Below are 26,265 nucleotides of genomic sequence, written 5' to 3'. Positions count from 1 at the left end.
TATGTGAGAGGAGAGTAACCTAATAGACACCCCCACCCCCTCATAAAATAAGATAAAAATCCCCATTCCTCCACGGCGGCAATCTCCTCCACTCCTATCTCACCACATATGTGGTGTGATTATCATTCTTTTCAATTTATCATCGCGACTCTGATAATATTTCGGTCAACATCTTAAGTCAAACAAATGCTATTTGCGAATAGATAACTACTCTGAAATATGTCAATGATAGAGTGCAAATGAAACCAATAATTCGCTGGTATACATTTTTGTCCTGTGATTTTATCAATGGCGTTGTGTGGACTTGTATTTATCCAATGATTTCCAATTAGATAATCCTGTTAAAGTGATCTCATCAGTCATGCACAAATACAATTACATGTACATGACACAATTATACCAGGGCAAAGGCGAATCCAACGGTCGTCTACAAATATACACGAACATAAATCAAACAATAATTTACACAATGATTTAAGATTTCTCCGACCAATCACATCACTACCCCCAACGAAGTGCTCCTACATTATTTTAAGCATTACTTTGTGTTTCGAGGTTGATGTGTCGTGGTGGAGTGGATATGTCACTGGACTGTCGATCACAATGTCCGCGGTTCGAGTCCCGCCGCAGCGGCACTAATGTTCTTTGGCAAGACATTAATCTACATTTGCCACACTCGACCCAGATGAAGTAATGGGTACCGGTAGGATGATAACGGCCGCCGGATTTAAAGCTAGGGCATTTTATGTAATTAAAGTAAAGTGTGAATATTATGTCTTCAGACAGGAATTGCGCTAGGGCCTATATAAGTTGTACATATTATTGATTATAAGGACATAGAAAACAGCGGGAATTGAATTTTAGTATATACACAAACTTCGAAAATAATCCATTTACATTACCCTCTCTATAAACCCTAGGCCGGCCCACGAAATTATTTTGAATTTGAAACCCCCTTCCAATACTGTCTGTTACACTTGCCCTATACCGCATGCACCGGTGCTATATCACCGGTGCTATATCAAGAGAGGTCATTTTAATCGAGGAGCTCCTCCCTTATTTGATTATCATCTAGAATGTTGATTCATACTCAGAGCAAACAATTAATATTGAGTGTTTGAGTGTTGAGAGATAGAGAGAGAGAGAAAGAGAGAGAGAGAGAGAGAGAGAGTGGATAAGGGATTGGGTGGAGGTGGAGAGGTATACCGAGAAATTGAAGGAGGGTATAAAGTACATTCTGAAAAGGAACTGAAAATAGAAAATACATACAGAGAGAGAGAGAGAGAGAGAGAGAGAGAGAGAGAGGGGGGGAACAGAGAGAGCATGCGGGATTTCATGATCACGGAAGTATAAGACATTATTTGCATGTATTGCGCTGATTTATGGTACTATCAATATAACATGAAACAGATCTTGTTTCGGATGACTCCAGTCTACCGCAAATTGTTCATTGCATGTAAACACACATGAGTCGGTTTGTGCATCGAAAATGGCGTCAAGAATAAGAAATTTGTTATTTTCTGAAATGACGATCATGATAGCGATTTTAATTCTCTCATGTGAAGTGACGAATGCGGTAACCAGTGCAGGCGCAGCAACAATGGACACCACTGATTCCGAAACCACACAAGATCTTGTTGTCACAACAATATATGGCAGCCAAACGGACACAACAACCGATATTGTTTCTGCAAACGAACTTTCAAATTCTCAGACCTTGTCAAGAATAGGAACAAGTCCATTGGTCTCTCAAGATATGGAGACAACGGAAGAAACAACTAGAGACACTGGCAACTTCACCGATAGCAACCTAACAGCTGCATCTACAACAGATCAGACTTCTACAACTGACTTTGTGACCAACGTCACATTGAACAGTAGTGATGTTACCACAACCATGGATGCCGTCACAGACGCTACCACAGGTATTGGGATTATAAACAGTACAGATTTTATAACCGAGTTTGTAAATGTAACAGAGATCGTTACATATTTCGAGACAGTTACAGATGACGTAAATAATACTGACACTACCACAAATATCGCGACAAATATTGGCACGATCGATGCTACGCAATTTATTACTGACATCGGAACTGTATATGCAACTGAAATTATGACAGAAGTTGTAACAGAAATCGAGACTGAAATTGTAACAAAAATTGACATCAACGCTACAGAAGTTGCGACTGATGGTGGAACGATAAACGTCACCGATTTTGTCACAGATTTTATCACTGAAATTCATACAATTAATGTCACTGAATTGGTCACCGAAGAAACGACAGAATTCAGCACTATCGATGCTACAGAGAATGTAACTCGTATCGCAACGACAAATGTCACTGATATCGTCACGGAGATAGTGACAGTTAATGCCACAGAAGTCATCACATCTAGCCTACCAAACGAAACTGACTATGCTACTGAGTTGACTACATTGGTAGATCCTGTATCGACGGACGCATCTATGACGACTCTTGATGAGACTACACATCAAAACCCTATCATTACCAGGATAACTATGGTAACTGATGCCATTATGACTTCATTGACCACTCTATTCGCAACGGATCATCCAACCCTTGAAACGAGTGAAGCGATGTCAACGGAGGACACTACTTCATCAAAATCCACGCCAGCGAAAGGAACAACGTTGTTTCCAACGACCACCACTACCGATCCAACGACAACCCAATTGTTTTCGACAGTGATCACCACTGCATCAGCTTCCACGCCAGCAAAAGAAACAACGCCCATGTTAACGACTCCTTCAACAACCACCAAGATTGAATCCACATCGGTGATTCGGATGACGACTGAAAGACGGAACATCGATGATGATCTGAAGGAACTTGAAGAGGTATGCCTATATTGTTTTACTTTCTCACCTCATTTATGTCTATTTCTTACTCGATTTAGTTCAGTGTCTGAAAATAACAAAACGTTTGGGCATTTTTAAGTTATTGTGAATGAAATATCGCATTCTTACACATTGATGGTTGGTTAAAAACTTCCCATTTTTTCTACAAACGAGCACAAATATTCAGAACCGGGAAAATCGTTGCTTTGTTTGTTTGATTGTTTTACCTGACTGCTAGGAAATCATTTGTATGCTCGTAAGTAAGCAACCAGGGGACCGACGGCTTGAAGTACTCTCCAAGGGACTTGTTAATGAGGATTAATGTCTTACCAAAGGGCACTAGTGCATCAAATTGGTTTCGAACCCGGGCCTTCCCGGTTACGAGACCACTGCTCTACCACCGAGCCAGCGCGTCTCCTTCATAACCAAAGGGACAGAAATGCTGCAATCGAGAAAAAGTTTTGCGAGTAAACGGAAAAAGGGTCTGTGAGTTACAGACCCAACCCTGTAATTATAGGATTTTGTATTTTTCAGCATGAAAAACCTATTCATTATAGCAACCTTCTTAATTAGTGTATCCTATTAATCTGCGTTCACTGAGCTACTCACTGAGATTTTTTTTTTTGCAGTTTGTAATGTGGCGCTTTTTTATTTTTACACGCTTTTAACATTGTTTAATGGATTACACTTGCAAGTCGATGTCTGACTTCATATCCGTACATTTTATCTGCTTTCTTAATGGGTTAGGCATCGCTAAATTCTCAGTTCGACAATGTTTGACACTTTTCTACATTTCGGAGGGGGGGGGGGGGGGGAGAGACGATCTCTTGAAAAATGTTCAGGGAGAGGGTTCCCCGTCACTCCCGAAAAGCATGCATTTCAGGTATTGACCCTTTCTGAACGTCTAGCTTCTTTTAACACGCAGTGGAAACAATGCTATGTAATACACACGGTTAATTTACAGATCTTCTATAGTAAATTGTGCACTTTGCATTTTACAGCTCTTATAATACTACTAATAATTATATTAAATCCTGTTTACACAGGATACTGTCATCAGTACTAATACTGTTTTTGCTGAGGGTTCTGCAATCATATTTATTATTATTCGGCTTCAGAGTCTAAACAGAGTGTTGTAGCCCTTGCTCATTATTTACAACTTGTGATGTTTGTTATGAAGGTGTAGGCCTAGTCCTAGGTACACTGTTGCCGAAAAAAAGTTGGAGTAATTTTTTGTTTACCTCTTATAATGAAGAGAATGTAAGAGTTTGGTCTATTCTTGATAGATAAATTTTATATCTTCTTAGAACTTTATTTAGCAATCTCTATGACTCTTTTAGATCGATCAATAAAGTTCTGAGAACATGTTAACTATTTGTATACTGAAACAAAAAATCATATTGTCACATATATTCATGAAAAGAGGTAAAGAAAAATGAATCCAACTTCATTTTCAACAGTGTATGCTAATGTATTAAAACGAGGTAGCATGCGACCAGGCGGTACTTATTTCTGGAAATAACCACACATGGACGGTGTGTACTATACAGTGCGTCCCAGAAAAAACGAAACCGCGAATTATCGATGTTTTATCATAACTTAGTCACAATTATGATTGATAAATGACACATATTTGAAAAGCTTAGATCCTCTCTTTCATTTGATGCAAATCATATGATGCATATTTCACGCATGAGTGATTGAAATCAATTTGAAGAGAGGAAACCAAAAAGTCATTTGGCGGACGGTATCTGAATTTCAAAGAGAAAATCACATTTCTAGAAAGTTGAGTTTCTGCCCTTTTATATGACACCTCAATCAGGAAAAATGAGCAAGGATTAACAAAGTTCTGTTTATTTAAAGTAGTGCTTGCATTTCCATAATTTGAGTAAACGAATTCGTTTTCACTGGCTGCCTGCCGTAGCAACACACAGAATTAACATAAGACTTAACTCCGTTTCGTTGACAATCAGCCGTAGACGAAAGACTTCATGCATGGACGATTGTCAACGAAACGGAGTTAAGTCTTTTGTCAATTCTGCTTTTCGCTACGGCAGGCAGCCAGTATTACTCATAAATGTGACTAAGTTATAATAAAACATCGATAATTCTCGGTTCCGTTTTTTCTGGGACGCACTGTGTTATGTCCCTCGATCCCTGCAACGAAGAAATAGCCTCTTCTGAGATGAGAAATTGTCCGCTCTTCTCGTGCCTGATATATCCATAAGGCCTTTGAAAAAAAGATGTTTTATTGCCCTTTAGGTGACAAAACATGGGTCGGTCGGTCAGAAATCTTATTTCCCCCCTCCCACTTTGGGGTGATATTTCTCAGTTTTTAATGCATTAATTTTGTTTCTTCTCCCTCTTTGGGCTGATATTTCCCAGTTTTGAATGCTTTACTACATGTGTTTCAGCGACATCATTCCATTCATATCTTTTCACCTCATAATAATCAATGGTGTACAATGTTGTGTTAAGACAACACTCTATGCTTCCCAGCTGACGAAGTTGGTTTTCGACTACCTGTACAACTTGTAAATACATTATGTCAACGGATTCCAAATTGATGAAATTTTGTTTCGATGTATATGTCCCTACTCCCTTTCATCTCGTGTTTATTTAAATTTTCAACCATTTTTAGCGCCTTCAAAATTGTGACTTGTGAGCTTTTCCGTCGAAAACTCTGAACAGCGACCGTCGCCCAAAAAACTCAAAATCGGTAACGTCGTCTAAATCTCGCTGGTTTCTAGCTGGTGCGGTGCATGGCAGGCGCGTACGCAGGGGGGGGGGGGGGGGGTGTTTGGGGGGTTAAACCCCCCATTGGTATTTTTATGTGTATAACCCCCCCCTAAAAAATCCCTAAACCCCCCCCCCCCCACTGAGCGACTTTTCGGCTGGCTGAGTCGTTGCGATTTTTTTTTGGACTACCAAAAAAAAAAAAAAAAGTGTCCGCTTACCCGCTAAAAGGGGCACCTTAATTTTTCTTTTTTAAGAGAGAGAAATATTAAAAATCATAAAGACTTAACAAGAATCAGGAAGGGCATTTAATTTCCGTTACGATAGGGGTTTTGATCACTTGGACGGGGTACGTTCTCTAGTTTGGGAGAAACTGGAGGGTTGTTCCCCCCTCTCTTACCCCATGCCCCGCTTCAATCACATCTTGCATGGCACCTATTAAAACAAAAAAACTCGCGAAAACGAAAGGAAGCAATTATGATTTGACTTCGGTCCCATCAAAAGTTCTTTAAGTGTAAGTCATTATTTGCCTTTGCATACCGCAGTATAAGTCATTATTTGCCTTTGTATACCGCAGTATATTGTAAAAAATAGATTCTATCCTCGGATTTATAGTCATTACTTGCACATGTTTTTGTGAGTCGGCTGTATTAAAAATGACATTAAGGAAACTTAAATGTACATATTCTGAAATGGCGCCCATATTTGTGATCATGATACTCTCTTATTACGTGGTGAATACCCAAACTACTACAGAAGCAGGAGCAACAACTATTGGTACAACCGATTTAAAAACCACACAAGACGTGGACGCAACAGTGCGTGGCACCTCAGTTGGAATGACTACTGAGTCATTGGGAGCACCGGCAACCTCATCCACTGAGCTAGTTATCGTCATTACGGAAATTATATCACCTGCATCGGCAACTGTTTCTCCAGACATGATAACAAGCGATGTGCCGGTAAGAACTGATGACTTATCTACGAATGTACCTCATCCACCAAGTACGTCTCCTCTGTATATGAACACAGCGTCGCCGTCATTGCCTCCACCACCACCGCCACCACCACCACCACCACCTCCACCACCACCACTGCTGCCACCCCCACCACCGTCATTGGCGCCTTCAGTGCCGCCACTGCCTCCTCCTCCACCTCCCTTACCACCACCGCCACCCCCACCACAGTCGTTGCCGCCATCAGTGCCGCCGCCGTCGCCGCCATCTCCTACACCATCATCATCACCATTGCCATCAACGTCGTCACCGCTGCCGACGTCAGCACCTACACCATCATCATCACCATTGCCATCAACGTCGTCACCGCTGCCAACAGGCTTTCAGGAGGAACCAACAACCTATCGAGATACTGTTACTGTGACTAAACCCTCAACTTCCTTGTCCATGCCAATGTCAACGACCGCCACACTCGATTCAACGACGCATTCAACAACCATTACGATTGAAACCACATCGCTAATTCGTATGACGACTGAAAAACGGAACGTCGATGATGATCTGAAAGAGCTTGAAGGGGTATGCCTTCATTTACAAAATATAATCATAGTATACTAACTAACTATTGTTGTTAATTTTCATTATTTTGAAAGAATCAACAAGAGAGTAGGCGTATTCACAATGAGAAAGTTATTCACGGAATGTAATAGTAATAATGGTAATGATAATAATAATGATACAAATAATAGTAATAACAATAATGATAATAATGATAATAATAAGAATGATAATGAGTAATGACAATAATAATAATAACAATAATAATAAATATAGTAATAGTAATAATAACAACAACAAAACAAATTATAATAATAATATTTTTTGTTTACCCAGGGTAGCCTCAACAGTTTTAATACTATTCTCCCTGAGGGCCATGCAATCATATTACATGTATTATCCTGGCTATATCCGGGCCACCCTGAAAAGGCGTTCAAGCATTCCTACCAGGTACCCTCACCTGGATGAAGTGTGGCAAAAATAGACTCATGTCTTGTCAAAATACATTAGTGCCACGGCGGGACCCGTACCGCGAACCATGTGATCCATAGTCCATTGACGTAGCCGTGACGTATTGGTGAAGGGGGTTGTCCTTGATTGAAGTTTGTTGGTGCTTGTCGGACACCTCTTTTAAACGTTTTCCTTCCTGATTGTGCAAATGCCCTTAATGTTCTTTTGCAGTTATAAGGCGTTTAATGAATAACTTTGGTAATCAGCTCCATTATCTAGAGCTGAATCGTTAATCAAAGCAAAAGAATAAGTAGGACTGTAATACTCCTATTATAGGAGTATTACAGTCCTAACGTAATGAAGATAATCTCATAAACACCAAAAGGGATTTAACTCAGTGTTGAATTGGATTAGTTGACGCCTATCCCAGCAGAAAAATGCTATTTGGCCCGTATTCTGCCGATGCAGTGAAACCCGATGCGAGGACTTAGGCGGGACTGCACTACTTGCGCCCTCTATATAGCAAACAATGCCTAAGCGGTGCCCGTTGGTTCCCCATGATCCCCTTTTTCTTATGTTAATTGAGAGCTGATTTGATGAGATAATCACCAGTCAGTGACCTTGCAGGGAGGTCTAATCCCTCCTGGCCAAACTAGTGCAGACGGGCGTTAAGTTAAGTTAACAAACTTAGGAGTGAATTGATCTCTCGACCTCTTTTTAACTGCCTTTGACAAACTCGACTTTAGACCGGCGTAGGAAAGGGGATATTATAGGACCTTTGAATTACGGACCTGTTTCTGTATTAAGTCTATCGTAACTATGCTGAAATTGTATACAAATGTGCAAATAGAGTTGCTAGGTGTAATTGCAAGCCATTGTAAATAAACAAGTAAAGACTGGTTAAAAGGAAGCATGATATGGTTAAGTGATAAGGTAGAAATTCAAACACTGAATCTATTCTTCTGAAACTTTAAGGGGAACCCCTATCACGTTGATATAATTCTTTAAACATTTGTCAAGTTTTTTGAGGGAGCAATTACTAGTGCATTTGCTTAGGCAAGTGAAAAGTTTTACCTATCCCCCCCCCCGAAAAATTCTCAAAAAAGCTGGAAAAATACATTTATGTTAATTATCTCTTTTATGGGGGGGGGGGGGGGAGGTACTACATTTAAATCCTCGTAGATTATATGCACATTGGTCCCTCGGAGAGGACCTTAAGCTGTCAGTCTTCTGGTTGCTTACTAACAAGCATTTATTGCTTTCTTAGCTGTCATGTAAAATAACCCCCACTATCACTATCATAAGTACGTTCAGCTCGGCCAAGGTGCTTCCGCGCACAGTTGATTATGGCTGAAGTATTAAACATACAGGAATGTAGATCACAATTGCAGAATAAATAACTAAATAAATACATTATATGGAGTGCATTGAACATTGAACAATGCACTTGTCCAAAGCTGTAGTGTAAAAGTAAATTTGGCTCCAAATGATGTTTGTTCCGTTGCTCAATTTGCTATCTCTTAAATAACCCAAAGTTCACTCAATACCGCTGATATTGCGCTATAATGGGAGAGAGGAAGAGAAAAAAAGAGGTATAAAGATGTCGAAATAAATGAAGGGAGAGAAACGGATAGCGAAATAAACAAAGGTTCATGGTCTTCCAATTGCAATCTTGAAAGTGAACTTATTGAAAACAACCCGTTTGTCTTCTCACAAAGCTCAATCTGACTACCAATATCTGCAAAATGTTCGCGAAATATGCATCTTATATTGAGCAAATGAACCTACCAAGGTTACTCAACATAACACCTTTTTCTTCCTTTCAATCTGATCTGCACATATTCTCGTTGTTTTTTTCTTTTTGGATGAACGCCAACTATTTTCTTTTTATTGTCGGAGGAAGTTAAACGCTGTAAATATCCCTCATGGAACAAACACAGTGTTGCCACACTATGTTCACAAAGTCAACTATGTCTAGACTGTGTAAACATTATGTGTTCACATTGTTGTCACAGTGTGGAGTTTCTGACCATGTGGTTTACCACATATTATCCACATAAACTGACATACTAAACACAGAGTACCACATATGTACCACAGTGGTATGTGTATTGAACTATGTGTAAACTCTGTGTTCACAGTATTGTCACAGTATGGGGTTAAAATCATGTGGTTTACCACATACTCGTACATAATAACACAGAGTGATACATATTTACCACAGTGTTGTATGTACTGAACAATGTTTAAACTCTCTGTTCACAGTATTGTCACAGTGTGGGGTTCAAATCATGTGGTTTACCACATCGTCGTACATATTTAACACAGAGTGACACATATTTACCACAGTGTGTAAAATTTGTGTTCACAGTATATTGTCAGTGTGTGAATTTTTAGATCATGTGGTTTACTACAAAGTAATATCCATATAGTCTGTGGGTTTATTTTCAGTTGAACCAGACTGAGTTGATATTTCCAGTTACACCAGTTGAAAACTGGTCCGTGGCCATATTTCCAGTTAAACCAGTTGACACCAGTTAATTTGCATAATGAATATGGGGTGCGTGCAGATCTATGTTTGTATTCAATTTATCTGAATTTAAAGCATATTTCTGAATTACTGATGATTTACAATTCATTTCAAAAATACTACAAAACATAAATTGCCAATTATCAGGACATCCTACTACTTTGTATAAATAAAATAAAGTATTAAACATAAATTACGGAAATATTAACTATGAACTCAAATATATTCAATGAAATACAAGTATATGGAAAATTGAATATGGAAAGATGAATCAGTGATACTGTATTAATTGTTGTCATTGGCAAAAATAATTAGTATAATTGCTACTCATAGCGTAAATTACTAGATAATTTCTCATCTGAAAGGTGTGGTAGACTGTGTGGTTGATTATGTGGTGCCACAGTATTAGAATATGCGATATGTGCCACAGTGTGGTAGACTATGTGGTAATTATGTGTTTGATCTCAGAGCGTGCTACCAAATGTGGACCAAATGTGATTTTGGGACGTGTGGTAACGCTGTGGTATAATACACTGTGGTAGACCATGTAGTTGATACCAGAGTGTGGGCCACATGTGATTTTGGGACATGTGGTAACGCTGTGGTATACTATGTGGTGCGTACCACAGTGTGGTGACGCGGTGGTATACCAGTGTGTACCACACTGTGTTTGACTATATGGTACACAGTGTGGTCCACTATGTGGTAACGCTGTGATTGTTCCATAAGGGTCACACATTTGACGTTTGGGTCATAGTGTAAATAGGCCTACAAATAATATGTACCACGTTAATGAAAAGAATTATGGTAAAACAATTTTTTTCCTGCATCCACAATGGTTGTTTTAAAAATGAATGAAACGTAGACTGAAATGATATCTACGGATGTGAGGTTAAGACTCCTTATCAAATGCCTTACTTTTTTACGATGGTCGATATTGAGCAGAGGTTCATGACTTTATGTATTTAATTTGCGTCATATTTATTATTGACAGTATTGCATGACCATAATTATGTGTGACCATAATTATGACCATAATTATGTGTATGTAAGGGGTGGAGGAGGTAAACTAAGAATGAACTGAACAAAGGCACTGCTGCCCAGAAATGTTTGAATAATATTTTCTTATCTCTTCACATGCGGTGATTGCGACATTCTTGATTGATATAATTGATATCTTCTCAGTATTATATTGATCAATCTCTCAGACTAATTAGGTTGATCAATAAGGTTATGAGCACGTACAAATCTTGTCTTTCAAGAGGTAATATTATTGTCACGATCATTTCATGAAAAAAAAGGTAAAACATATGGCGCCAGTTCAGAATCATATCCAGACTTTGACCGTAACTCTGGCGTGGAGATACCCTACTAAAACATACCAAAAATCAACTAAATCTTTATCAATTGTTCAAATAATGGTCATGATTTAAAAGACGTTATGTTTTTACCTGTTTTGTGTCAATTTTCTTATCTTTTTTTGAGTATTTTTCCTAAAAACGAAGACATTATAATACACTTTCTCACAGGTTTCACGGCAAACTGTAGTCCAGAATCTGGAAACCTCCAATGACAATTATCCCAAGACAACAACAACCTCTAAAGAAAAACTCTTAAGTATGTCCCCTTATAATTTGATCTTGGTATTTTTCAGGGTAGGCAGGTAAATCCGTTGGCCAAGCTGATCAGCTTTAAAAGCAAGTCAGAAAGTTGAATTTAGAGATTTGAGAAAATAGTCACAAAATGTAATGTCATTCTTTCGAAATATCGAAATGGCATTACCAATGAATAAGACCACCACTAATACTAGTTAATAACCAATCATTTCAGACCCCAGTTACCGAGGAGAATGTGGAGGAAATCTCTAAGGACCTTGCTGAACTCACCGAAGACTCCGAAGACATGACGTCAGATGGAGTGGAAACCACTGCTGAGATCTTAGGAAACATCACCGCGCTAAACTCATCAGAACCTGAGGTTTGCAATGGAATAGGGGTCAATAAAATGCACGCGTGATTTGCCTATAAGGCCTAAACAAAAATTGTATTGCCCTTTAGGTGCCAAAACAGAGTCGGTCGGTCGGAAATCTTAAAAAAAAAAAAAAAAACGGTTAAAAAAAAGCCGACCGTAGATTTTAAGATTTTTGAGTCGGTCGCAAAGGGCAATACAACATCTTTTTTTGTAGGCCTAATTGAGATTATATTTGAAAGTCCTTTTTTCATAAGCTTTGCTTGCTGAACAGTGCTTATATCTTTATCTGAGGACGGTTTTCAAGAAACCTTTGAACACACATTCATTTTATGAGAGAACACATGCAGACTGTAATATTTTTAACATCTTTTTGAGTGTTTTATCATTTTCTAATTTTCTAATTGGTTTGTATGGTACCTGGAACATAATCATATACACGAAATACATTTTGTTGTATTGGATTGGATTGGGCTTTATGGAGGAGTGTCTGCCTGAAATGTAGTTTTGGCTTTTTTGCACTTAACAGTTTTTAACTTCGGTGTAATGTTTTTAACTTCGGTGTAATGTAAATTGAAATCTGCCCATTTCTCCTCCCTCTCCTCCTCTATATCCCTCTCCACCTCCTTCCCTTCACTCTCCTCATCCTACTCCTTCAACATTACTCCTCCTCCTCCGGTACCCCTCTTCCTCCTCCCCCTCCCCATCGCTCCTACTCCTCCATTTCCTTCCCATCCCATTCCTCCATCTCCTTATTTTCATCTCCTCCCATTCCTTCTCCTTCTCCTTCTCCTTCTCTTTCTCTTTCTCCTACTTTCTCCTTCCTCCTCCTCCTCCTCCTTCCTCCTCCTCCTCCTCCCACTTTCAACATCTTCTTCATTGTTTTGTTCGATTTCACTGTTTCTTGCCCTTAACAGACTATAATAGAGTGTACAAAGTGGTATAATAGGAGATTATTTGGCAAGTCCAAACTCGATCTTGTCCAATACATACTACTATGGTTACCAACCACACCCAAGGTTCTGGTATTATCTGAAAATCACTTTGAATACCATACTAGTGCTTGGATCAGACGGAACATCAATTAAATTGGTACTTTTATGTCAATTTATGTTCATAATACAATCGAACATGGTATTGCATGGGACTCTGGACTCGCCCTTTTACCAATGAGTTACCTGACAGTCGTTCATGTATGTTGTCAAGGTAACTACCGCTGTTGTGGAAACCGTCAACAATCTAATGAATGTTGATGAAGCTCAACTAGAAGCAGCAGCTAATGAAGGTGCTACTAACATGGCCGTACAGTCTTTAGAATCTCAGCTTCAATTCGTCAATGTTTCAGCTTCCAATGGAACTTACACAGATGTTCAACCAAACCTCGGAGTCCAGGTTTGTCTTCTTATTTTGAGTCGATTATTGATTTACAGATGTAATTACTTTTTTTTTTTAGCGCAGTTCAGTTAAGTTCACTGAGTGTTTTTCTTTTTCTTTCTTCTTTAATTATTTACTAATTCTTAAAGAGTTTGACAGAACACAACTATTGTAAAAACTTCCGGAAATCAACCAATTTCAATAGCCTTGTCCTCCACCTATTTTGATGTAGGAACAATACATATCAATGACGCATCGCGTAATCAGAACTTTATTTCTATGGAATATATCCATTAGGGTATTAATATTAGTGTCCTCGTGTTGATTTCTCGAAAACCTTAGAGGTCGTGTTGACAAATTTGAAATAAGCGAAACAAAATCTACGTTTTACATTGTCATCTGAAGCTACCGTGGTTACAGGCCATGCATTCAAGTGGAAATTTACGTAATTTCATGTCCCACATAGACCACCATCATACACCTGCAATTAAGTCACACTCTTATAAACTGTTATGAATATTGTAATTTTATGAGTGTTAACTTATTAATTGTAAGGGTTTTTTTTTTAAACAGAAACTTCTGACTTTATAAATACGCGTTAGTTATCATCCGTTTCCCCGGTTACAATGTACGTCTGTTTGTTTTGTTTGTTTGTATGTTTTTGTTGTTGTTGTTGTTGTTGTTGTTTTTTTTTTTGGGGGGGGGGGTAGGGGGTCACCGCAATGAAAGCACATCTTTTCTTTATATTTGCATATTCTTTTCATTCTATCATTTTGCCTATTAACATGGTAACAGGTTAGTGAATATCCACCTGAAGAACTGACGGAAGGTCTGACTTTTGTGTATGCGACCAACGATCCGAGTGGAGAACTGTTGCCCGAACACATGATCGTCTACAAGGGCAAGAATGACAGCTCGAGTACGACCATGGAAACAAACCCGGTTCAAGCTCAACTCTTTCTACCACCATCAATCGGGAAGGCGATCCGAGGCAACAACAACACTCGGGTATCATTCGTGCTTTATCGGACAACTTCGCTGTTTCCTTCTCGGTCGTTGCTTGCCTCCAATAAGGGCAAGCCATATAACCGAACATCGAATACTCGTATCATCTCTGCATCCATTGGTGGGATTAAGATCACAAACCTTTCTGAACCTGTCTTGACATCATACATGCCAATAACTGTTACAAACGATACGGTAGGCACTACACTGTTGGTCATAATGGTGGAATAATTATTTTTACCCTAATTAATTGAATGATTTTGACAATGATTTATTCCTAATAGATCTAGATAATAGTATACATTCTCAGATTTTATTGAATGACAATTGGGTAGTGTATTTGTTTTGTGTGACTGCTAAAGCATGTGTGTGCTTCAATGCTAATCAATTAGGGGACCTACATCCTTAAGTCATAACTGCAGTAATGGGGATTTAATACCTCATAAAAGGGCACTAATATACCAAATCGACACGGTTTTGATCATGGGGGCTCACAGTAACGAGGCCATTCCTGAGCCAAAGAATCATGACTGTACGCAGCGGTTGCTAGGGTACGTCGACGCCCCCACAAAAACAAAAAAACAAAGAAAATGCAATAAATTTTCAATAATTCATTGCATTTTGCCCCGACCCCCAACATAAAAAAATCTTCTATGTGGGCTTGCCTTGAACCATAATGCATGGCCCTACATAGGAATTTTTTCTGTTGGGGACTGGGGGACAATGCAATGAATTATTGAAAATTTATTGCATTTTCTTTGTTTTTTTGTTTTTGTGGGGGCGTCGACGTACCCTAGCAACCGCTGTGTACAGTCATGATTCTTTGGCTCAGCAATGACCTCGTTACTGTGAGCCCCCAGGATCAAAACCGTGTCGATGTGCTATATTAGTGCCCTTTTATGAGGTATTAATCCCCATTACTGTCAGTTATGACTTAAGGACGTAGGTTTCCTAGTTGATTAGCATAGTAGCACACACATGCTTTAGCAGTCACGTAAAACAAACACTCCCCAATTGTCATTCAATAAAATCTGAGAATGTATACTATTATCTAGATCTATTAGGAATAAATCATTGTCAAAATCATTCAATAAATTGGGGTAAAAAAAATTATTCCACCATTATGACCAACAGTGTACATTTAAACTATCCGGATGAGGCTTAAGATTGTTATAACAATGTATTTATAAATGAGACTCTCCATCGAAGTTGAACCATGATCAACTTTCTTATTTAAATTTGTGGTAAGTATCCATTATAGGATGGAGCTGTCGTAGCCACCTCCCCCCCCCCGATGTCCAATGCCTCAGTCATACCGACAAGCTCGACAAGACCGACACCAAACTTTACAGCTCGGTTTAGTCTCATTTGAGAACGCCCCCTATCGGCAGAGCCCAGCAGCCTAACATGTACGTTAGCCTATGGACTTTTACACACAAAAAAATCGTTAAAAATTCATTTTTTTGTTTGAACGAAAAGCACATCCACCCCGACGTACATTATCACTAGCTCTTTCATTGGAACCCTCATGTCTTATTGTCTTTTGAAAGTTCACCCACCGTAATTTCATCAAAATAGGTCGCAAGCTCGCCATTGCCTATATAACACATGTACAACAAGTCGAACTTTGGACTCAATTTACCACGCGATTGTAAGGTTATAAGTCAAGCACACGAAGGATAAGAAACATGAATTATCATAGATCATTTCTGATTTGTGTATTATATCCATTTCATCCACCCCCACCGTAATTTTTCCATTTAGTATAGGCAAGCATTTTGCCGAGGTAAGCAAAAACATGATTATTCATGAACACCATGGACTATTCGATTATTAACAGAGGGGTGCAATTGTGCACCACATCAAACTCCCCTACTTTCAGTCAAGTATTTCATTGTATTATGTAGTTTGGTAGATTTATTTTACTAACTGTTTAATTACCAGATATCGATGATAGTTTAAAGATATGGAAAAGATTCTTGTATTTTATATTTAGCAAAGCAATCTTACATACAAAATCACTATCAAGTGTCGTCTGATCCGCCGATTGCCGTCTGCTATATACGCGAATTAGCCTACGTTTGTGCTGGCGAAAATGAGACAACCGGAGCAATATGACCGTGAATGACCAAGATTTGTCCGCCATCGAGCGGTTAGATTTGGAATCGGTATGACGGTGTGTCAATCCGGGGTATAAGATTTGAAGTCGATCTGCCGGTGTAGCAGGTGACCTGTTACAGGTCTATGGGATTTGCAGGGACGGTGGAGCGTCTTTTAAAAGTGGGATACACCAACAAACAAGGCACTTTCTGGAAAAGGGGGCACCTGCAAAGGGTAACCTAATAGCGGAAAATACAGTTTTAGATATTGGTATAATACTTTTACCTTGAAATTAATAATATATCATAAATGATCATTAAGATTTTATTGTTTCTTTCTCTTTACGTGGTTCAATATATTGGTTAAGTATTATATTTTGCAGTTGTTTGTGATCGTCTGAAGAATCATTTTGCAGAAAGCAAAGCGAGCGAGCAAATATGTCGTATTGGAACCGATTACATCTTACTAAGAGGAAGTAACCAATCCTGGAGGTGTTTTAAGCATAATCTCAAAATGAAAGGGCCACTTTTCCTACGTAAAATGTTGGACTTTTTTTATACTTGCCAAATTTGGGAAGCAATGTACCTTAATTGTCATCGGTAAGGTGCATTCAAACGCAGTAATAAGTGAGTTTTGGTGTGCGTTCCAATAATTGAATTTATTTGCCATCGTTCACACGTACGGTTGACGGAAAAAAATCACCTGCGTGAGCAAACAAGCGATGGGTTCGAAGGTATGCACTGCGCATGTCCAAGCAGTGACGTGACTCAATTCTTCTCTATCTTTCTTTATAATTCTTTACTTTTTTGTTCTTTATTTTTTTAATCATTTATTATGTTTTTCCTTATCTTTATTTTTCTATCATCTCCACTTTCTATCTTTCCTTTTATCATTCTTTCCATTTGTCGTTCTTTCTTCTTACGATCAGAACACCTACAATGAGACCCTTGTCGACGTAACCAACCCGGTATGTGTATTCTGGGACTTCGATGCTGATGACGGCTATGGAAACTGGTCAACAGACGGATGTCAGCTGGTAGGAATGGACAATGATACTGGTGACGAGCTCCTATGCCAGTGCAACCATCTTACCAACTTCGCCGTCCTCATGGTATGCACGTACATTCGCATCTTTATTATCGCTGTTATCAGTTTATAATCATTTTGCTAATAAGCCTATGACGAAGTGTGATGAGAAATGGTTTTACAGTGCAAAATCAATTCCTCGGGTATTAGTCTTTCACTCTTTTAGTCCTAGTTTGGCTATAACAATTTTTGCTACACCTTCTCCTTACTCTCTCTTTTTTCTTTATTATTATTATTATTATTATTATTGTTTATTTATTTATATATATATATATATATTTTTTTTTTTTGGGGGGGGGGAGGTTTAATCTTTGAAGCACTTCGAATATTAAGGAATGCAAGAAAGTTGATTACGATCTACATACATTGCTTGACATTCCTCTTCTTCTTTCTCCCCTCCTTATCCTCCTCGCTTTCCTCTTCCTCGACGTACTCCTCCTCCTCCTCCTCCTCCTCCTCCTCCTCCTCCTCCTCCTCATCATCTCAGGACATTTACGGAGGGTCGACATTGGATGATAAGTGGACGTACATCCTTGACGTTTTGAGTTATGCCGGATGCTCCCTCTCTATATTCTTCCTATTTGTCACCATCGTAACATTTCTATCCGTCAGGTATGTCATTTTCTGAATGATTCAATTTTATTCATTCTTTCACAACAGAAGATAAGTCGAGGTTCATTTGAAAGACTTTAAATCAAAGCAATCGACTCAAATCGGCTACTATTCGGGAACAGTCGTGCCATTTGCAAGACAACGTCCAGATTCGCTGTCGATGAAGTATTTTCTCTGGCAGTAAGACTAAGGCTATTCAAACTCTATTCTGAGTAGATGTCATATCTAAACAAAATACCTAATCGTTAATATAATTTCTTCCAAAGTCTTCCTCTCGGTCAGGTCACTTACTGGGCGCGCAGTAACCCTTATCCTTTAGCATGTATACCATTATAATGTAACAAAACGATATAAATTAGCAACTTATTGTTCGATTCTAACACAATTTCTTTCCAGCCCCTCCCTCCACCAGAAATAAAAATAGGATTCACATGTCACAATTTATAACCGTCTGAATTACCTTTTTATCGTCACAGAAAGTTGAGAAATCCTCAGCCTAGTCGGATTTTGATGTGTCTCTGCATATCACTCCTGTGTCTTTACATCTTCTTCATCATTCTCGCATCACTCAAGACCGTTACCATGACAACATGTGGTATCATCGTAGGGTTTCTTCACTTCTCTCTCCTCTCTTCAATCGCTTGGATGGCTGTGGAAAGTTTCAATATGTACCTCATGGTCATCAAGATTTTTGACCGAGGTGGCATTCGAAATTTCATGATAAAGGCAGCAGTCTTTACGTTAGGTGGGTCTAAAACCTTTATATTTTTGAAATTATAATCCAGCCTATGATACAAAATTCGTTTGGAAGACGTACACGTTAAAAAAAAAATCTTTAACATTGTGTCCCATTTTTGATGGAGTCTGTTAGAATAACACTTCTTTCATAAATGGTAATCCAAAAACTCAATGCAATCTGACATCGATATCCATCCCTACCAAATGACTTTTATCATATTGTCTACCTTTTTACGTGTATGAAATACTATTTTTTTTCCTTTTTAGGAAAAACGACCAGACTATGATTTCATGCGACTTAGAATTAGTGATTGATTTCGGAGATTACAGTGGTCTAGAAATTATTTTTAGAGGCGGAGAAATGTCTGAGATTTGTATTTTTATGCGAATTTTAATGAATCTGTTCACATGTACAGATCAATTTGACTGATGATGTAATGTGAAAGATAAGCATACGCCTAAAAATGACAAATCTCCATAGTTACGCCTCAGGAGTAAAATTTCAATGTAAAACTAGGAAATCATTGATTTTTGAAAAGTCTGAAAACATATTTGTTTTAATGCCTAACAGATAGTTTGTTTCAGAGCGATGATTTACGAGGTCCTTAGGGGCAAACTGAAATACATGTACAATACACATTTAGTGTCGTTGAATGATGTGAGCATCGAAACGGTATCACCTACGCTAATCAAACATGCTAAAGCAGGGATGTAATTGAGCGTATCAATCTTGGGCACTTTGAGAGGTAGATACGACAGCTAAATAAAAAGCCAATATTATTATCATTGCAATGATGAATCGAGCTGAACTCCATAATTTGAATTTAGTTGCTACTTTCTTAACCACTGGTGATCTGATACACAATCACAATCAGGAATCTTACAATACCACTTTCATATTTTTTTAAGGGGAGTGGGATTGTTTGAAGAACAGGCCGCCATATGCTGTATGACGTCATAGGTATATTTTAAATGACAGACAACACACATAAATCAAGTGCTCTCGTCGGTCGAACGAAGTGAATGTTGCCTTGGTTTGATTGATTTCAATCGATTTTAATGATTGAAATCAAAACCAATATTGACAAAGTCTTTCCATATGACGTCATTGAAGTCAGATATTAGGTGAATATATTAACATCTCAGAAATCGATCACAATCATGTTGGTAAAACGCGAACGGGTGAAATAATCAGGTGGGCTGTATATAATACAGACCACCTCATTTTTTCGTTAAAATTGCCTTTCTTTATTCTTTATTTTCTTTTTTCTAACCACCGTTTTGTGTACAAGATAACTTGAAAATAGCTCAATCAAATGCCTTGAACTTTGGCACACAGGCATATGTGGACAAAGCACAATAAGTTTTTTCAACCTTGACCATGACTCATGACGTCATTTAGGCGCCATTTTGTGAAATTTTCTGAAAATCAACACATGATCATATCTCCATAACGAGTCATCAAAACCGACCCATATTTGAAACACATGAACTTAAGGTCAAAGTTCAACATGAAATTTCATTAAAGCATATACGCGCGCGTCAAAATTCTAAAATGCTCAAAATCACTTTTTAATGAAATAAGAGTATGTTTTAGGTCATTTAAAGCATTTTAAAATTGTGCGCGCGCGTTTTCGCGCGTCACGCCGTTACACAATATAGAATCGCCATTTTTTGTTCTTTCATGCCATATTACTCATCTTTTCCGAACAATTTGATACATTTGATATGATTATTAATAACGGAATGAGCGTCCGTTCAAGATAAATGTCCGTGCGCGCGAGCTCTTGTAATACATAGCATATATGGGCAAAAACATGCTTATAATACAAAATCCATGATAGCTCGGATAGCTGGGATGCACCTGAACCCCAAAAGTTTTTTCATATTTTGATTGATTATGAGTCGGAGATATGATTTCATGTCTCATTTAGCCATTAAATGTATTTTGACGTCATCATAATGGCCTTGGAACTCAAACAAAAGAATTTGCATATTATAACGGCAGCACATATTGATGGGGAATTGATTGTATCTCTGTAAATATTGATCGATTTTCTTCCAAATTTCAATATGTTGTAGCTAAGACAAATTTCAACAAGCTCGGTTACCACCATTTTCATTTTGATGACGTCATCATAGTGAAAATTTCGATTAAAGGCCACAAGTCAGAAATTTCTTAATTTGCGTGTTATGCCTATGGAAGGTGAATTTTGTTCACATCATGAATCTACATGACATTGTTTTTTTTTAGCAGTATCTCGCTTATTATTGCTCTATTTTGTCTCAAATTTTGGTTGGAACAGCCCACCTATACTTGTTCCAAACAAGTATTACATGTCTAGTTATTTCAATGATTTTCTATTTTTGGACCCACCAGTGAAGGGAGGTGCTTTTAGATGCTTTTATACATGTATACACAGCGTTTGGCCAACTTCATTTCAGTTGGTCATGACATGGCGTACATTCTTCAAAGTGTGCTTGCCCAACAAAGCAGGAATCGCCATGTTGTGTCTAACTCAAAGCGTGTTGGCCGAAAAATAGCCTATATTAAAAAAAAAAAAAATGTTGTATTATTTTCGTGTTAATTTGTTATCCTTATTACTGTGCCATCAGGTATTGATATCTGATGCATGTTTCTGTGTTTACGAGGTTATTGTCCTTGTTTAACTTGAAGAGTTTCAGAAAAGAAATACAAATTATGAAGGAGAACATTGTATCAAAAATTAATGATGAAAAGATTTATCAAAAAAGATTGCTAACCCATTGTTGCTTTTTGAGGGGAGGGGGTTCCTCTCGACCGTATATTATTATTCGGGTCGCGCGATCTGTGTGATGCATGTAAGGGAGGAGGACATAGATGGCTGAAGAATAAAAAATATATGAAAACGGACAAAATCTGGCCTACCATAGCTACGAAGGCTGTTTAAAGGAACCGAGATTATCGATTTGGTCTTGGATCATATTAGAATCACTAAAAAGATCGGCATTTTCACCAATGCCATGATTTTGACCAACCCTGTGATTACTATTTCAAATCGTCTATCATGATAATTGGGCAAGTCAATGTACATCAGGCAGTTCAGTTCATGTGAATAATTATTACCGAAGTCTCGTATTGATAGAATTGAATTTGTAGTCGCCACGCTTTTTTAAATAGTTTTTTTTTATAATGTTTTTTTGTTTACTTGCAGGTGTACCAGCTGTAATAGTGGGATTGACTGGAGGAATAGCTCAACGTGGCTATATGAGATATAATGACGGAATGTAAGCTCGTTTCTATTATAGGTGTTGGTCATTTCTTACTTCCTTTTCCTTTTCTTTCTTGAATAATCCACACCAAAACAAGCACTGCTATTTAGTGGATTTCTCAATTTCCTTTAAAATTCTACTTAATTTATGAAAATATTATGCTCATATATCTTGTATCTTAAAATGCGTTTATTACTTATCGACATTTAATATTGTATAATTGCAAATTAGTTACATTTTCTTTGTTGTATTGCAAATGTCATTTGATATTAATTTTATGTACGCATTTTTTCATCTTTTGATTGGTTTTTAGAAATAAAATTATTTGAATTGAATTGAAAAATAAAATAAATATCTTTATAACGACAGAAATATCATTCATAACGACATTGACACTATGGTAACGAAACTTAAAATATATCAGCAGACAAATACCATAATTAAATCTAAATCTATATGATTATATATATGTGTATATATATTATGTATAATACATGTATATTATTAAATTAGATCAGTGTTCAAGTACCTTTATGTTGTGATGACACATGCCTATAAACATCCACCTCGGCGCCAGACCTCTGTTTGCCTTTTATAATTCTCCTGTCTCCATATTTACGATAGGAAAAGTCAAAACCATGATTGTAAATACGGGGATCATAGAGATCAATGATAATAATCATGTTAGGACGGGTTCCATCACAAGGTATACTTTGATCTTTCTAATATAAACAAAACGAGGCGTATGTGACCCTATTTGTTAGAGGCATTAATGTTGACGGTGTTATTTATGTTAGTAGGCATACTCCATAATTCCTTTAATGACTTAAGAGGAGAGGAGAGGAGCGATGGTTCAGTGTTTGAGATTAGATCACGGGTTCGAAACCAAGTCAACATGCGATGCGTTAGTGCTATTTGGTCGGCCTAAGGCATTAATCCTCATTACAAGTCCCTCTGAGAGAACTTAAAGCCGTCGGTTTCCTGGTTGCTTAATATTACGTCAAGCATACATATTATCTTTCTTATGGACCTCGTGGCAGATGAGCCTTTTGCTAAACAGTTATCCAATAAAGTTTACTATTTCTACTACTACTACTCTCCTTGTCAGTTAAAACAAACCATACAAGTTTAATTTGATATGATTTAATTTTGATGGGGTCACGATTTGAAATTAAAATGTTTGGTTTATCGTTAATGATGATGCTTTTCAATTATATATTTAACAAATATATTTTGGGCGTGTACTTTCATCAAGTCTTATTCCCCATGTATAGATGTGGTTTCTTGGCGGAGATTCCGATGATAGGTGGGGTCCTCGTTCCCATAGCAACAGTCATCATATACGATTCTATCATCTTCGTCATGGTGATCCGTCGTCTATCACGTAAGGTCGAAGGTAGACAGCTCACCAAACCTATCTATAAAGAGCGTATTCGTCGTCTTCAGAATGCTTCAGCTCTTATCATATTGATGGGGTTGACATGGGCAATAGGATTCTTTACAGCCATAGAGGTAACTATATACCTACTCAATAAGACTTTTCTTACTCTGGGCCTACTTTACCCTGACATTATTTTGGTTAGATTTTTTGCCTGCTTGATATTCAGTCAGTCAGTACTTTTCAAAGTTTTCTGTAACCTATATGACTACCCGTAAACACTTTTGAACGTCATTCTCCAGTAATTTCATAAAATTCTTAATAGATTTCGTCAATATTGAACATTTTCAGATTAAGTACCAATTATCATTCAGTGGATAAACATGAATTTGCCTCTCTCGTTATATACCTGTCATGTACATGTAAGCTAGTTTGGCAAATGCATAACGTGGCGGGAAATGCATGGGACAGAAGCCTGTTATCTCAAAATATCTATACAGGATTGAGATATTTATTTTTGATTCATAACGCTTTAGGGGCTGAATTCGTGGGAGGGGGGGGGGGCAATGAGGCTGCAACCCCTTTCTGTTGATGAAAGCATACAGAAAAAGCCTTTCTAGAAACTGGTCTGCGTGCCACTCCTTATTTTAGTTTTTTTTTAATAATATGGAAACTGTTGGTGTTCCTCTAATGATAGGACATTGAGAAACCTGCTGGATTCCAGAAATTATGTCCCCGGGAAACTCAAATGTCCGGAAAATCTTCACCCTCCCCTTTCGAACGATTGTGAATCTGCCTCTGTTCTGTTCTGATCTTTATGCCCTCGATATCGAACTTTTTCTTTTATAAATAAGCTTAAAATGCTTTTTAATATCTTATTCAGCTACAATAGCTACCATACAGACCCCCATTCATTGCTTTGTAAACCATCTTTTTGATTCGTGCAGGGTGCATCTGTATCAATCCAGATAATCTTCATTATCTTAAACTCGCTCCAAGGCTTTTTCCTGTTTCTCTTCTACTGTCTGCGTAACCCTGCTGCTCGTTCCCAATGGAGAAAGATACTTTGTTGTTGCCTGCCTCCTGTTGAAGAGACTACAAGCATGGGAAATAGTACTCAATCTCGGTCCCGCTCCACAACGGACGATCAGGACAAACCCGAGAAGAAGTGGTACCATGTATTGATGGGTAAGACAGGCTCCTATGACCTGTCTAGCGGATGGAGGAAGAGAACGACTTCATCAACATTTGAGCTGTCAGCAGAATCGACGACCACCTCCAAGGAACAGAGCTATCGACATAATGACGACGATGATGATGTCGATGTCAGACAGAACACTTTTGATGATGATGAAGACGGGATCGAGGACGGTGTTGAAACTACTTTCGGACATTCCGAAGCCGACAGACTTTGAAAGTTTAAACACTGATGCGATCATGCACTGAAGCGACGGCAATGGCAACAAATGGATATTGTAAAACTGGTGAAGCCCCCCCCCCCCTAGCACCACCGTTTTGAAAACATGATGGTTAGAAGCTTTCAAACAAAAGAACAGGGCTTTAGTCTTCTTTTTTTTGGGGGGGGGGTGGGAGCAAGAGCATATGCGAAAAAGAGTAATTTTTCACGATTTTCCAAAACATGTGTAGGCGTAATCCTTTTCCCCGAAATTTCAATGTTTTCTGTGAATGTGAACTCGGTAAGCCTAAACTAAGTTTGTCCTTGTATTTATGCTAAAAGAAGTTCGATTTTGTGGAAACTTTTCTTGAAAGTATGCAAAATAGGGGGTCATTTTCAACTCCAGCCACTGAAGATCATGCTACACATATTTTGAATATGATCGTCGAAGGGTGACCACTATTTTATTTTAATTCCCCTTTAGAGGAATTTATTGTTTAAAAATAATAAAAAATATATATTACACAGTTTACATGTTTAAAAAATGGTTCCGTACTCTGATAAAAAATTAAATTATTCAGAGAGTTTAAGTTGTTTAAGTTGTTTAAGTTGTTTAAGTTGTTTAAAAGCGAAAAAATGTGGAAATATACTAGCGGCGTGGTCATTAGACGAAAGAATTCTTGGCCTCTTCCCCACTACTGGAGGCAAAACAATCAAACGCTTAATCACCAACGAAAGTGACTTGAAATGACTTAAGCATCTACTTTATAGTGCCTGAGTAATTCAGTGCTTCTATTCAGCGTGGTGCATTGCTTGAACTTCAACGTCCTTGTATTTTGATATTGATATATGTTTTAGTTGTTTTATCTGTTTATGATCTATAAATTACATACTAAATGGTTAGGGATTGTCTATGTGGGATATGCCAAAAGTCTGTTAAGGTAAATCAAAAAGGTCTATTATGCACACAGTGTAGAAAATGGGTACATATATCATGCGCTCATGTGTCTGACGCATCATATAATGATCCCTCTGAACTATTCATAGCGTGGATCTGCACATGTTGTGTTTTGAAACAGTTACCCTTTTATCATAATCATCCACCAGAATTGGAGAGAAGTAAACGACAGCAGAAACTGGATAGGCATTTTAATAAAACAAGTAATCAATCCAGTAGAATATACTCTAAATTATGTGATAAAGGTGTCAAATTTGTTCATTTGAACATCGTTAGCTTATTGAAGCATTTTGATGAAATTGGGT

The 26,265-nt window shown here is 38.0% G+C and overlaps 1 protein-coding gene across 1 annotated transcript; it reads left to right on the top strand.

Moving 5' to 3' along the window:
- Positions 1-1,329: 1,329 nt before the first annotated feature.
- Positions 1,330-25,453, top strand: LOC100890672 (adhesion G-protein coupled receptor G2). The gene is made up of 10 exons (XM_011683783.2): positions 1,330-2,863; positions 11,924-12,070; positions 13,268-13,453; positions 14,231-14,635; positions 17,469-17,651; positions 18,114-18,238; positions 18,715-18,983; positions 22,171-22,243; positions 23,503-23,740; positions 24,554-25,453. The coding sequence occupies exons 1-10, from the start codon at positions 1,490-1,492 to the stop codon at positions 25,019-25,021; spliced, it is 3,468 nt and encodes a 1,155-aa protein (XP_011682085.2). The 5' UTR covers positions 1,330-1,489; the 3' UTR covers positions 25,022-25,453.
- The last annotated feature ends 812 nt before the right edge of the window (positions 25,454-26,265 follow it).

Source organism: Strongylocentrotus purpuratus, unplaced genomic scaffold, assembly GCF_000002235.5.
Source record: "Strongylocentrotus purpuratus isolate Spur 01 unplaced genomic scaffold, Spur_5.0 spur5_scaffold_8, whole genome shotgun sequence".
NCBI lineage: Eukaryota > Metazoa > Echinodermata > Echinoidea > Camarodonta > Strongylocentrotidae > Strongylocentrotus > Strongylocentrotus purpuratus.
This window is presented reverse-complemented; position numbering and strand designations above follow the sequence as displayed.